The following is a 13,541-nucleotide window of genomic DNA, read 5'->3' on the forward strand; positions in this document are numbered from 1 at the left end:
TAGAATGTGATGAAACAAATGTTACCAAGAAGTGTTCGGAATTGTAAGGAACAGTCATATAGCTTTGTTGACAAAGCTTTGTTTAAACTACCTGGAATAGGAAAATGTCATCGATTTAAAAGAAATATTGTGTCCTCTGACTTATAGGGTCTTTCAGGAAAGTCACATAAAAGCGAGAAGGGATAGTAGACCATTATTGTTCAGGAACTGTATGGAAAAAATAAGAGGTACCTTTTATTGGTGCTGACAACATAAACATTTAGGTTCTGGTCTATTCTCAGAATGGGCTTCCTTACCCTTTCCGACAACCGACATGGTTAAGATGGTGTCTGAGGTCACCAGTGTGCAGGGGCTGCTTGGATAGGATTGGAACTCTGGGCACAAGGGTTTGAGCCATTTATTCCCTAGCAAGGTGGGGAAGTGGCCACACTGCAATGCACAGTCTCAGCCTGCTGCCTTCTGGGCCTTTGAATCCACAGAGGTTTCCAATATTACTCAAGACTCCATCATCCCAGTGAGTGCATAAAAGGCTTCAGGATCAGCTAATATTGATAATTTGCAGGGCCCAGTTCAAAGTGAAAATGCAAGGTCCCTCATTCAGAAAGAATTGAGAATTTCAAGATGGCGACAGCAGGGCGTTAAACTAAACACAGGACCCTTTGAACTCATCCATGAAGCTGGGGCCATACATTTTATGTGTAGAGAGGCTGAGATAGAGCAGAATGAATAGATGGGCTCACATGTGGGCTTAATCTATACTCAGCTCCCAGTGATGATACAGTCGCAGTGAGAAGCGGGTCAATATTTTATTCCTTGTAAAGATTCATTCATACATTCATTCCCTCTTTCAAGGAACATTTATTAGGCACCAGCTCTGTACCAGGCACAGTAAAAACACAAAAAACATAGCCCCTCACCCCCTGGGTTCCATTTCAGAAACCAAGGAGACAGTAAATTTACCATTCAGGGCAACTGCAGTGAAAGTGGTAAACTTAGGGTTTACAGGAGAACCCAGGGCCCTTAATCCTGGCTTCGGGGGTGAGGGAAGGCTTCTCAGAGGAAGTGACTTGTGAACTTAGCCCTGAAGGATGGAGAAGAGGCAACCAGATTGAAACCTAACGGGACCCTATAGGGCTCCCAGGTGTGGAGGCCCTTTTGTCCCCCATTTCTTGTAGGCAAGACTCCAGCCTCCATGACCTTCCCTGAGTTCCAAAGGGCAGATTAGAAACTTGCTAATCAAGCGGGGAGCCGCCAGGAAACCACTTGAGGCAAGATTAAAGGGACTAGAAAAGCTCATCAACATTAGGAGACCAAGGGCTTCCCTGGTGGCGCAGTGGTTAAGAATCCTGCCACCAGTGCAGTGGACACGGGTTAGAGTCCTGGTCTGGGAAGATCCCACATGGCACGGAGCAGCTAAGCCCGTGCACCACCACTACTGAGCCTGTGCTTTAGAGCCAGCGAGCCACAACTGTTGAGCCTGAGTGCCACAACTACTGAAGCCCGCACACCTAGAGCCTGTGCTCTGCAACAAGAGAAGCCACCCAATGAGAAGCCAGCGAACCGCAACTAAGAGTAGTCCCCGCTTGCCGCAACTAGAGAAAAGCCTGTGCGCAGTAACAAAGACCCAAGACAGCCAAAAATAAAAATAAAAATAAATAAAAATAAATAAAAAGATTAGGAGACCACCTGACATCCTGCACACACCCTAATCTTGTCAGCAACCCCACCCTTTTGAAACTTTGCAGAATAAAGAAGAATGCAAGACTGTTACTGTCTTGATCCTTATCACATACCCCTGACCATAAGCCCCGACTATAAGACCCCTCCCTTATTCCCCAGGGAGGGGGGCACAGTTCTTGAGGCGCTAGCCTACTGTGTTCCCTCTTTGCCTGGCAAAGAAATAAAGCCACTCTTTCTTTCTCCTCCATAACTCTGTCTCTGTATTTCTGTTCGGCATCGGTGCACAGAGAGTCAAGATTTTGGCATCAAGATGACTCAGTGGGGAAAGGTGTTCCAGTTAGAGAGAAGAGAGATGAGAACACAGATTGTTTGGGAACTGCAGGAAGATCAATGGGACGGGAAGGAAAAGTCCAGGCTGGGCTACAACAACCTGGTAAGAGGTGAAGCCCTGAGATCCACCCAGGTGAGAAGGGTCTGCTCACAATCTTTCTTGATAGAAGATTTGTGAATAGCCTTGCAGAACCCTTTCTTTTTAAACAGGAATTACATTTATTTAATCACAGAGGCATACATGTTTTTGTTCAAAACTCAAGGAACACACAAGTATGTAAAGTAAGCAGTAAGTCTTCCTTTCATTCCTCCATCTCATTTTCTAGAGGTGATGACTTTTTTTTTTTTTTTTGGCCATGCCCATGCAGCACGCAGGGATCTTTGTTCCCAGACCAGGGATTGAACCCCTGCCCCCTGCAGTGGAAGTGCGGAGTCTTAACCACTGGACCACCAGGGAAGTCCCGAGGTGATAACTTTTAACATTTGGGCTATATACACTCTTGCACAAAACTAATGAATCTTTAGTTTTGCTAAAGCAAGATAGATAGATAGATAATTTTGCAAGGTACTCTTATCAGGAATATCTTCCTATATCAGAACAGAGATTAAGCTCCTCGTTTTTAATTATATTTCATTGTATAAATGGACCACATGTAGTTTATTTAACCAATGGCCTTTTAACAGACATTTAAAGTTATTTCCAATTTTCCTCTATTGCTGCCATCCTATGGTGAACATCCTATTCTGAATGATATATCTTTGGGTAAATGTGCCAGAGGTTTCAGAAGATAGATTCTTAGACATGGAATTGTTGAGTCAAAGGACAGGTATATTGAGTGAGGTTGTGTGCACAGTGGCTGAGAGAGTAGCCCCTGGAGCCACACTGTGTGGGTTCAAATCCTATCTCCTTTCCTTACTAGCTGTGTGACCTCGTGCAAGTTACTTAACCTCTCACTGCTTTGTTTTTCTTGTCTGTAAAAGAATAATACCTATCCCTTAAGGATGTTCTAAGCACTAAACAAGTTTAGCTTATAAAGCACCTACACTAGTGCCCAAATGGAGTAGCTCTATTTCTATTAACCCTTATTATTATCTTGTATTAGTTCTTATTATATTAGCTTTTATTATAACCTTGATAGATACCACCAAATCACCCAACAAAAAGGCTGAACCAACTTAGACTCCCACCGACAGTGTATGAGAAATACTTCTTCCGTGCCCTTGCCAGCAGGCCCTTGTTCGGTTGCTTTGTTTAATAAGCATTTTTTTCCTTCTTTTTCAAAAATGAAACAAAACCAAAAACCTTTACTCCTTTAAAGTGGTGAAGTCCAATTTATCGGGTTTTTTGCTTGTTTGTGTGTTTGGTGTTGTACCTAGGAAGGCTTTGCCTAAGCCAAGGTCATGACGACTTACTCTTAGGTTTTCTTCTAAGAGTTTTATGTCTTACATTTAGATCTGTAATCCATTCTGAGTTCATTTTTGTGTACGGTTCAAGAAAAGGATCCAACTTCATTCTTATGCCTATTCAGTCATCTAGCAGCATTTATTAAAAAGATGATTCTTTCTCCCATGGATTTGTTTTAGCACCCTTGTTATAAAATCAGCTGACCATAAATGCAAGAGTTTATTTCTGGACTCTCAATCCTGCTCTATTGATCTGTATATCTATCCTTATGCCGGAGCCACACTGTCTTGATTACTGTAGTTTTTTTTTTAAAAATTAATTTATTATTTATTTATTTTTGGTTGCATTGGGTCTTTGTTGCTGTGCACAGGCTTTCTCTAGTTGCGACTAGCGGGGGCTACTCTTCGTTGCGGTGCGTGGGCTTCTCATGGCGGTGGCTTCTCTTGTTGTGGAGCACGGGTTCTAGGAGCCCGGGCTTCAGTAGTTGTAGCACATGGGCTCAGTAGTTGTGGTGCACGGGCTCAGTAGTTGTGTCACACGGTCTCTGGAGCGCAGGCTAAGTAGTTGTGGCGCACGGGCTTAGCTGCTCCACGGCATGTGGGATCTTCCCGGACCAGGGCTCGAACCCATATCCCCTGCATTGGCAGGCCAGTTCTTCACCACTGCGCCACCAGGGAAGCCCCTTGATTACTGTAGTTTTGCAGTAAGTTTTTAAATTGCGAAATGTGAATTCTCCAACTTTGTTCTTCTTTTTACAGATTATTTGGTTATTCTGGTTTTGCGCTTAGGTTTTTTGCAATAAATTTAACACCACGTTTCAAAACCCTGAAATACCCTTCTCCTTTCTTTTAATGTCTCTGTTAGTCAGTATCACCAGCTTCCTCTGCCCCCTTACTTCCCAATTTCTCCTACTTCTTCTTCTTCACTAGTGGTCCAAAGGTCTCTCATTTCCCAAATGTCCCAACTCAATGTCATTTGCTACTTGCAGAGGCAAGTCTCCCCAAATACCACCAATGAACTGTGCCTCCTGAACCCACACTCTTATGTGGCCCTCCCCGTGGAAGATGGGCTGGCGTGGTGACTTGCCTTAGCCAGTAGAATGTGGTGGAGGTGATGTTCTGGGATTTCCAAGCCTAGGCGTTCAGAAGGTCTGCCTGTGTGCTTTCGGAAGTGTTGAGCAGCCTTGTAAGAAGTCCAGCGCGCTCAGTGGAAAGAATATGTGAAGAGGCTGTGTGCTGATGGCATGTAGAGAGACACAGACCATATGAAGAGGGAGAGAAGCCCAGGCATCCCACACGGCCTGCGTGAGCCTACCTGCCATCTAAGAGACCCCAAACAAGGACCAGCCAGCTGAGCCCTGTCAACCCACAGAACCATGAGAGATAATGCAATGGTGATTGTTTTAAGCCACTAAATCTTGTGGTAGTTTGTGACACAGCACTAGATAACTAAAACAGAGACCCCAGCTACGTTCAAAGGCAAACAGTGAGAGTGCCAAATTCTAACCACTAGACCACCAGGGATGGATGGATAAACAAGGTCCTCCTGTAGAGCACAGGGAACTATATTCAATATCCTGTGATAAACCATCATGGAAAAGAATATGAGAAAGAAGGTATATATGTGTATAATTCAGTCATTTTGCTATACAGCAGAAACTAAACACAACATTGTAAATCAACTATACTTCAATTAAAAAAAAAAAGGCAAACAGTGAATTAATGTCTCTGGGGTTTCTGATCTGTAAAATGGAGATGGTGATCATAATAGGACATCCCACAGGGTTTTTGAGAGGATTAAATGAGATCACGTAGGCACATCTCTTAGCCTCATGCCTGGCACAAAGCAAGCATTTGATAAAGGACAGCTATTGTTATTAGTATTTTTTTAAAATAAATTTATTTTATTTATTTATTTTTGGCTGAGTTGGGTCTTTGTTGCTGCGCGCGGGCTTTCTCTAGTTGCGGTGAGCGTGGGCCACTCTTCGTTGCGGTGCCTGGGCTTCTCATTGCGGTAGCCTCTCTTGTTGTGGAGCACGGGCTCTAGGCATGCGGGCTTCAGTAGTCGCGGCACACAGGCTCAGTAGTTGTGGCTCATGGACTCTAGAGTGCAGGCTCCATAGTTGTGGCGCACGGGCTTAGCCGCTCCGCAGCATGTGGGATCCTCCCGGACCAGGGATTGAACCCATATCCCTGCACTGACAGGCGGACTCTCAACCACTGTGCCACCAGGGAAGCCCTGCTATTGTTATTTTTAATTTTAAAAAGTAGTTCCGTCCCGTTCAGGGGCACATTCCAGTTGTAATAAGAGAACTAGGCATGGAGATTCGAGTTAATTGTGAAAGTCACAAATGTTAAGCGGAATTTCCCCCAAGCTCGGTAGAATCACTGCCTGAGCTGTTGAAATGATTCACTGGAACAAGTTTCTGTACAACTCATGCACTAGTAAGAAAAAAAAAAAATACATAAAAGAAGGACAGGAGCAAGACAAAACATGCCCACAGCACAATCGGAAGACAGGAAATTCCATAGCAGGGCCAGAATCCAGGGAGGCTGGGATTGACATTCTGTCTGAGTAGTTGTGGACCTGGATTTAGAATCCTAGGGTGTGAGAACTGGAAAGAAGCTGGAAGATGGTCTCATCCCCCACTTTATACATGAGGAAGCTCAGGGGTTAAGAGGTTTCACGGCTAATGATGGAGTGAAAAAAAGGCATCCAGGGTCTCCAATTTCTCTCTTTTTTTCAAACAGTATCTATTGTTGTTCTTTCCTAATTTTATCCGTGGTATTGGGTTTTTTTTTGTTTTCACTTTTTAAGATTTTTTTTGATGTGGACCATTTTTAAAGTCTCTATTGAATTTGTTATAATATTGCTTCTGTTTTACGTTTTGGTTTTTTGGCCGCGAGGCACGTGGAACCTTAGCTCCCCGACCAGGGATGGAACCTGCACCCCCTGCACTGGAAGGCGAAATCTTAACCTCTGGACTGCCAGGGTAGTCCCCTATGACTTTTTTTTTCTTTTTAAAAAGCAAATATTGGGCTTCTCTTGTGGTGCAGTGGTTAAGAATCCGCCTGCCAATGCAGGGGACACGGGTTCAAGCCCTGGTCCGGAAAGATCACACATGTCGCAGAGCAACGAAACCCGTGGGTCACAACTACTGAACCTGCGAGCCACAACTATCGAAGCCCATGCACCTAGAGCCTGTGCTCCGCAACAAGAGGCGCCACCGCAATAAGTCCACACACTGCAACGAAGAATAGCCCTGCTCGCCACAACTAGAGAAAGCCCACGCCCAGCAACGAAGACCCAATGCAGTCAAAAAAAAAAAAGAAAAAAAGGAAATATTATGAAATTGTAAAACTTAGAAACGGAGGATCCCTTGCAAATTCCAGTTCCCCAAAATAACTATCGTGAATAGTCAGGTTTTCTGACTCTTAGTTAATAAAGGCACTTAGGGTTTACTTTAGGGTTACTTAGGGTTACTTTATGAATGTCATTGACAAGTCCACATGCATCCAAGGAGGGAGCAGGATATTCACAGGCAGCAAGGGTGGGAAGCAAATACTAGTCATTTCACTAGAGTCTAACTACAGCCACATAATGTGACCTCAACCCAGTACAGCCTTCTAGAAGGGGCAATAATATAATAAGAGGCAGTGTAGTATAATGGTTAGGGACACAGGCCTTGAAGCCAGGGCCAGATTCAAATCTTATTAGCTGTGCAGCCTTGGATAGATGACCAACCTCTCTGAGCTTCCTCATTTTGAAATTGGAATCAGTAACAGTCCCTACCTCATGGACTGCAGTCAGGGGAAAACAGGATAATGTATTTCAGATAATGATGGGACTTCCCTGGCAGGCCAGTGGTTAAGACTCCGCGCTTCCACTGCGGGGGGCACAGGTTCAATCCCTGGTGGGGGAACTAAGATCCTGCATGCCGAGCAGCATGCCGACCAAATAAATAAAGAAATAAAAATAAAGCGCTGAGTGTGGCGTCTGGCACAAAGGAAGCTCCCCCTGCCGGGGGTGCCAACACCATCTTCATCATCGTCTTCATCATCAAGTACCACTGCTTCCTGTGTGAGTCTAACGTTAGATCATCCTGACTGGCCTTTCCTGGGAGGAGTCTACAAATCCCTATCGTGGGACCTGGGTGTGAAACTAAAGACGCAGATGTCCTACTTCTCACTCAAAGTAGAAGCAACACAACTCAGAACCTCTTGCACGGCAAGAATTCATCAGACCAAAATACTACAGGGTGGAAATGTTCTGTAGTGTTACACCCAATTATACTGAAAAGGAAAGAAATGATGTGTGCAACGATGACCTGCTGCAAGGCAGAGGTCAAAGTCTTTTTACATTCTCTAAGTTTAATTTTCCAAAAATGGGGGCTTTTAAAATATTACGTGCATCATGGGGGAGGTTGTGTGCGTGTGGGGACAGCTGGCATACCACTGGTATATATACGCTCTGTACTTTCCACTCAGTTTTGCTGGGAACCTAAAACTGCTCTAAAAAATAAAGCTTATTAATTTTAGTAAGTCACGTGCTCAACAATAAATTACTTACTTGAGCAAGAAGCCATCTCAAAATCTAACACAAACAAAGAAAAAAACTAACTTATTGTAACATACCACTGGCAATCCAACTGGGTTCAAGTTTTCAAGCATCTTATGAAATGGCATGCTGCTCTCAGATAGCTTTTTTTTCCCCTTAGCTGGGGATTAATTGCAGGGTTCTGGTGTAGAAAAGCAACCCATGTTTTACAAAGAAGATGGCATGGAAACATCAAATGCAACACATCTGTCCTCATAAAATACTAGACAATTACTGTCCTCTCGGCCTTTCCAAAAAAAAAAAAAACCATACACATGCTACTGTTTCCTAAAACATAAGCCTGTTAATATTCCATGCAATTCTTCATGTTTCTGTTGAGCACAGTAAATTATTATTGCTGTTGTTGTTTTGTTTATTATGCAAGGCAACCACATGACAGTGAATTAATTCTCCCATGTTAAGTATTCAATATACAGGCACACAGCCTTCCACATTTCAGTCTGCTTGAATTATGTCATGTCATAATTCACAATGACAGTCTGCTTGCCCAAACGTATTCTTTACATTTAGAAAATTCTGTGGGTTCTTATATGCCTGGGGATTTTTTTTGTTATTTGTTTATGCAAACAGCAGGTTGCGTAAGAGCCTCGCTGGCTTTTTTTTTTTTTTTTTTTAAAGCGATTTCGTAGTTTCCTGGTAACCATTCAGTCATCTATTTCAACACCCTGACATGACATAAAGGCGAGTGCTGAACCACAGGTTCGCCACTCAGACCCACACCTTGTTCCCTGAGCGTTCGCTAGGTGAGGCGCTCCCTAAGACCAACGCGATTCACTCATGAACCCGTCCCACCCGCAGAACCATTTTCTGGAAATAGGCAAGAAGAACTGCTGTGTGTTCCGGGATGATTTCATTGCCAAGGTGCTGCCGCCGGTGGTGGGGCTGGAGTTTGTGTTTGGGCTCCTGGGCAATGGCCTTGCCCTGTGGATTTTCTGCTTCCACCTCAAGTCCTGGAAGGCCAGCCGGGTGTTTCTGTTCAACTTGGCTGTGGCTGACTTCCTCCTGATAATCTGCCTGCCTTTCCTGATGGACAACTATGTGAGGAAGTGGGACTGGAGGTTTGGGGAAATCCCCTGCCGGCTGATGCTCTTCATGTTGGCCATGAACCGCCAGGGCAGCATCATCTTCCTCACGGTGGTGGCCGTGGACAGGTATTTCCGAGTGGTCCATCCCCATCACGCTCTGAACAAGATCTCCAAGCGGACGGCGGTGCTCATCTCCTGCCTCTTGTGGGGCATCACTATCGGCCTGACGATCCACCTCCTGTACAAAAAGATGCTGATCAGGAATCACAGTTCGAATCTGTGCAGTAGCTTCAACATCTGCGATACTTTCCGCTGGCACGATGCCATGTTCCTCCTGGAGTTCTTCCTGCCCCTGGGCATCATCCTGTTCTGCTCGGCCAGAATCATCTGGAGCCTGCGGCAGCGACAAATGAACAAGCATGCCAAGATCAAGAGGGCCATCAACTTCATCATGGTGGTGGCCGTTGTCTTCACCATCTGCTTCCTGCCCAGTGTGGCCGCGCGCATACGCATTTTCTGGCTCCTGCGCACCGCTGGTACGGGGAACTGTGACACCTATCGCTCGGTTGACCTGGCGTTTTACATCACCCTCAGCTTCACCTACATGAACAGCATGCTGGACCCTTTGGTGTATTACTTCTCCAGCCCATCTTTCCCCAACTTCTTCTCCACCTTGGTCAATCGCTGTCTGCGGAGGAAGGTGCCGGATGAGTCCGAGAATAACCGCAGCACGAGTGTCGAGCTCACGGGGGATCTGAGTACTACCAAGAATGTTCCCGACACTGTAATGGCCAATCCCAGTGAGCCTCAGAGCCCCTCTTATCTCACTCTGGCCTCTCCTTAAAATAACCAAGCCAAGAAGGGAGAGGATCATCAAGGACCAAGATCTCTGGAGAAGCAGTTGGGCTGGTACACAGAGTAACATCATGAGCCTTGGCCTGTGGTTTCCCAGAACTTCCAGACCCAGAGAATCAGATTTAGAGAATTGGTCTGGTAGCATAGGCTGCTTGGTTGCAGCGTGTCTCCACCGGGATCTCGGGGGAATGGAGGAAGAAGCTCCTAGGCGTCTGAAACTTCTGTTCAATCTTGGATACTCGCAGAACTGAAGATGGCAAAACTGTCCACATTTCTGCTGCTGGTGAGTTGGAGCCACAGAGACGCCCACTGGCACCTGTGACTCACCAGCCTCTTTCCTTCACCTGCCTGAGACTTCGATGGTTCTCAGCTCCTGGGGCAATGCCTAGCCTGTTTGTGGGCTCCCACTGGGATAAGGAAAGCTAAGTGATTGGAGGGGAATTATTGCTCCTGGAGGGAGCCCAGGCATCATGAAACAAGCCAGGAGGTCACCTGGCTTCCGTGGGACCAATCCATCTTTCAGCTACGCTTTAGCAGAAATGGACCAGACAGAAACTCATAAGCTCTGGTTAATATCTGAGTTTCCAGTGCAGGTAAGGAGGGGATTTGCCCCAGCAGGGACTGAGCAAAACATTGTTACTAAGGGAAAGGAAATGGCATTTATGTTACAACCTGCAAGGAATCCATTCCTCTCTTGTTTACACAAATTTGAAGGTTGAACTGTTAAAAAGACTTCAGGGAGAGAGCTGCTTGCCACCTCTGTTTGCTTTTATCACTAAAAGGGAAATGCTGCCCAATGGTTAGAGGGGGGAAAGCTTCCTCCTGGTTCATTTGCTTGTGTTTCTATAAGAAATCTACCACTTCAATAAACTTTGCTATGAGACACACAGTCTGGTGTTGCATGTGTCTGGGTGACGGTTCACAGACATGGACTTCTTACTTATGTGTTGTTAACCCATAAAATTTTCAACCAGGTTGCCCTGGTAGAAAAATACCACATACTGTAAAGTAAGAAAAGGACGTGACTCTAACTTGCAACATGAGATAGTTAAGTAAAACTTACATGTGCATTCGAACAAAGATGGGAGAGAGCTGGGAGAAGTACAAGCAATTTAATTCAGAAGGGTAGTACTGACAGGATTGCAAGACCACTTTGCTTTATTTAGGGCTTGGTGAATGTTGCTATGAGTATTTGTGTATTAAAAAAGGAATCCAGCCAGACTGGGGGAGGAGAGAACTTCCTGTGGAATGGTTTCAGTTCCCAGTTCTGGGATGGAAAGGAGACGTACTGGTTTGAGTCTGTGATCGGTCCAGGTTTCTGTTACGCTTTCACTTCCACTCAGTTCTTTAGCAAGATGAGGCTTGCTTTGGCATTGTGACTCGGATGCCAATAAGAAATGCAGATACTCAGCCTCCCAGCCATGGCTGAATGGCAGTAAAGGAAGAAAGATGAACGTTCTTGAGGTTCTGAGGTGTTTTTTGATCAGTGTGCTTGTCTGTTTTTTCAATTAACTCCTAGAGACAGAAAGTTAAAAGCAGAGATCACCTTCTTAAAGAGGAACAGATGAGCAGAGCTGAGCTCAGAGGAAAGCAGGGATTCCCCCAGCCCCAGATGCATGAGTCAGCAGGGAACCCAGTTGTGAAACTCCAACCTGTTTAGAACTAACAACCCACATCCGTCCTTTCGTTCATTCATCCCATCAGCTTTTATGTATTAAGCACCAGCTGTGTGCTGTTGTGTTCTGAGTGGTTGATGGAAATAGAGCAAGGAACAAGGTCCCCAGGACCCTCTTCTCATACAACTCACATTCAAGGTGGGGAGGCGGACAGAAAAGAAGTAGACAAATAAATGGAAAGGGAGCTTGGGATGTCTATGAGGACTCTGAAGCCAACAAAGCAGGGTGACAGGCTAAAAAGGGGGTGGGACTGGGATGACTGGGAAGTGACCTGGAGCTGAGCAATGAATAACAAGACAGAGCAAACAGTGCAAAAATCTGGAGGAAGGGCATTCTAGGCAGAGGGGATGGTAAGTGCAAAGGCCCTGAGGTGTGTGAGTGTATTAGTCTCCTAGGGCTCCATAGCAAAGTACCACAAATTTGGTGGCTTAAAAAAGCAAAAATTTAGGGCTTCCCTGGCAGTGCAGTGGTTAAGAATCTGCCTGCCAATTCAGGGGACACGGGTTCGAGCCCTGGTCTGGGAAGATCCCACACGCCGCGGAGCAGCTAAGCCTGTGCACCACAACTACTGAGTTTGCTCTCTTGAGCCCATGAGCCACAACTACTGAGCCCGCATGCCACAACTACTGAAGCCTGCGTGCCTAGAGCCTGTGCTCTGCAAGAAGAGAAGCCACCGCAATGAGAAGCCCTTGCACTGCAACGAAGAGTAGCCCCCGCTCATCGCCACTAGAGAAAGCCCACGCACAGCAACGAAGACCCAACGCATCCAAAAATAAATAAATAAGTAAAAAATTTAAAAAGAAAAGAATGAAATAATGCCATTTGCAACAACATGGATGGACCTAGAGATTATCATATTAAATGAAGTATGTCAGACAAAGACAAATACTGTATGATATCATTTATATGTGGAATCTAAAATATGATACAAATGAACTTATTTATGAAACAGGAACAGACACAGACATCGAAAACAAACATATAGTTACCAAAGGGGAGAGGAGGTGGGGGAGGGATAAATTAGGAGTTTGGGTTTAGCAGATACAAACTATATATAAAATAGATAAACAAGGTCCTACTGTATAGCACAGGGAAGTGTTTCAATATCCTATAATAAACCATAATGGAAAAGAATACGTAGAACTGAATCACTTTGCTGTATATCTGAAATGAACAAAACATTGTAATCAACTACTTCAATTTAAAAAAAGAGAGAGAGAGAGCAGTCTCCTAAATACTTCTGTTTCCCTGTCCAGGAGAATGCCAACATTAATTTTCATAAATTTATTTATTTTATTTATTTTATTTTTGGCTGCGTTGGGTCTTTGTTGCTGCATGCGGGCTTTCTCTAGTTGCGGTGAGCGGGGTTTACTCTTCGTTGCGATGCAAGGGTTTCTCATTGTGGTGGCTTCTCTTGTTGCGGAGCATGGGCTCTAGGTACACAGGCTTCAGTAGTTGTGGATCGCGGGTTCTAGAGCGCAGCCTCAGTAGTTGCAGCGCACGGGCTTAGTTGCTCCGCGGCATGTGGGATCTTCCCGGACCAGGGCTTGAACCCGTGTCCCCTGCACTGGCAGGCGGATTCTTAACCACTGCGCCACCAGAGAAGCCCGCCAACATTAATTTTAAAAGGGAGCAAGCAATGACATTCTGGGCTAAACCAATGGCTTATTCTACTCAGTCTCAAACTGTGTGTGGTACAACGTGTGAGTGTGTGTGTGTGTGTGTGTGTAACTATATGTATGCATGTCTGTGTGTCTATATATATATTGGAAGGGGCAGTTATCATCATTTACACATCTCTTTTTCATTACTTCCTTTATATTTTGGAGGGTACCAGTTCTTGGGGTCATGAGTTCCATGAGTTTACTCTCTGCAATGTAAAAAAGTAGGACTTCCTTTTAGCTGCCCCCAAAGAAATGCCCTGGGACTTCCCTGGTGGTCCAGTGGTTAAGA

The 13,541-nt window shown here is 45.0% G+C and overlaps 1 protein-coding gene across 1 annotated transcript; it reads left to right on the forward strand.

Moving 5' to 3' along the window:
• Positions 1-8,717: 8,717 nt before the first annotated feature.
• LOC111186947 (hydroxycarboxylic acid receptor 2) lies at positions 8,718-10,801 on the forward strand. The gene has a single exon (XM_022598049.3). The coding sequence runs from the start codon at positions 8,810-8,812 to the stop codon at positions 9,899-9,901; it is 1,092 nt and encodes a 363-aa protein (XP_022453757.1). The 5' UTR covers positions 8,718-8,809; the 3' UTR covers positions 9,902-10,801.
• The last annotated feature ends 2,740 nt before the right edge of the window (positions 10,802-13,541 follow it).

Source organism: Delphinapterus leucas, chromosome 14 (assembly GCF_059928025.1).
Source record: "Delphinapterus leucas isolate spDelLeu-1000000601 "Yukka" chromosome 14, BTC_Dleu_Yukka2, whole genome shotgun sequence".
NCBI lineage: Eukaryota > Metazoa > Chordata > Mammalia > Artiodactyla > Monodontidae > Delphinapterus > Delphinapterus leucas.

Bases quoted from the DNA above. Each gene is read 5' to 3' on its own strand.
- LOC111186947 (XM_022598049.3), top strand. From the start codon at position 8,810: ATGAACCCGTCCCACCCGCAGAACCATTTTCTGGAAATAGGCAAGAAG.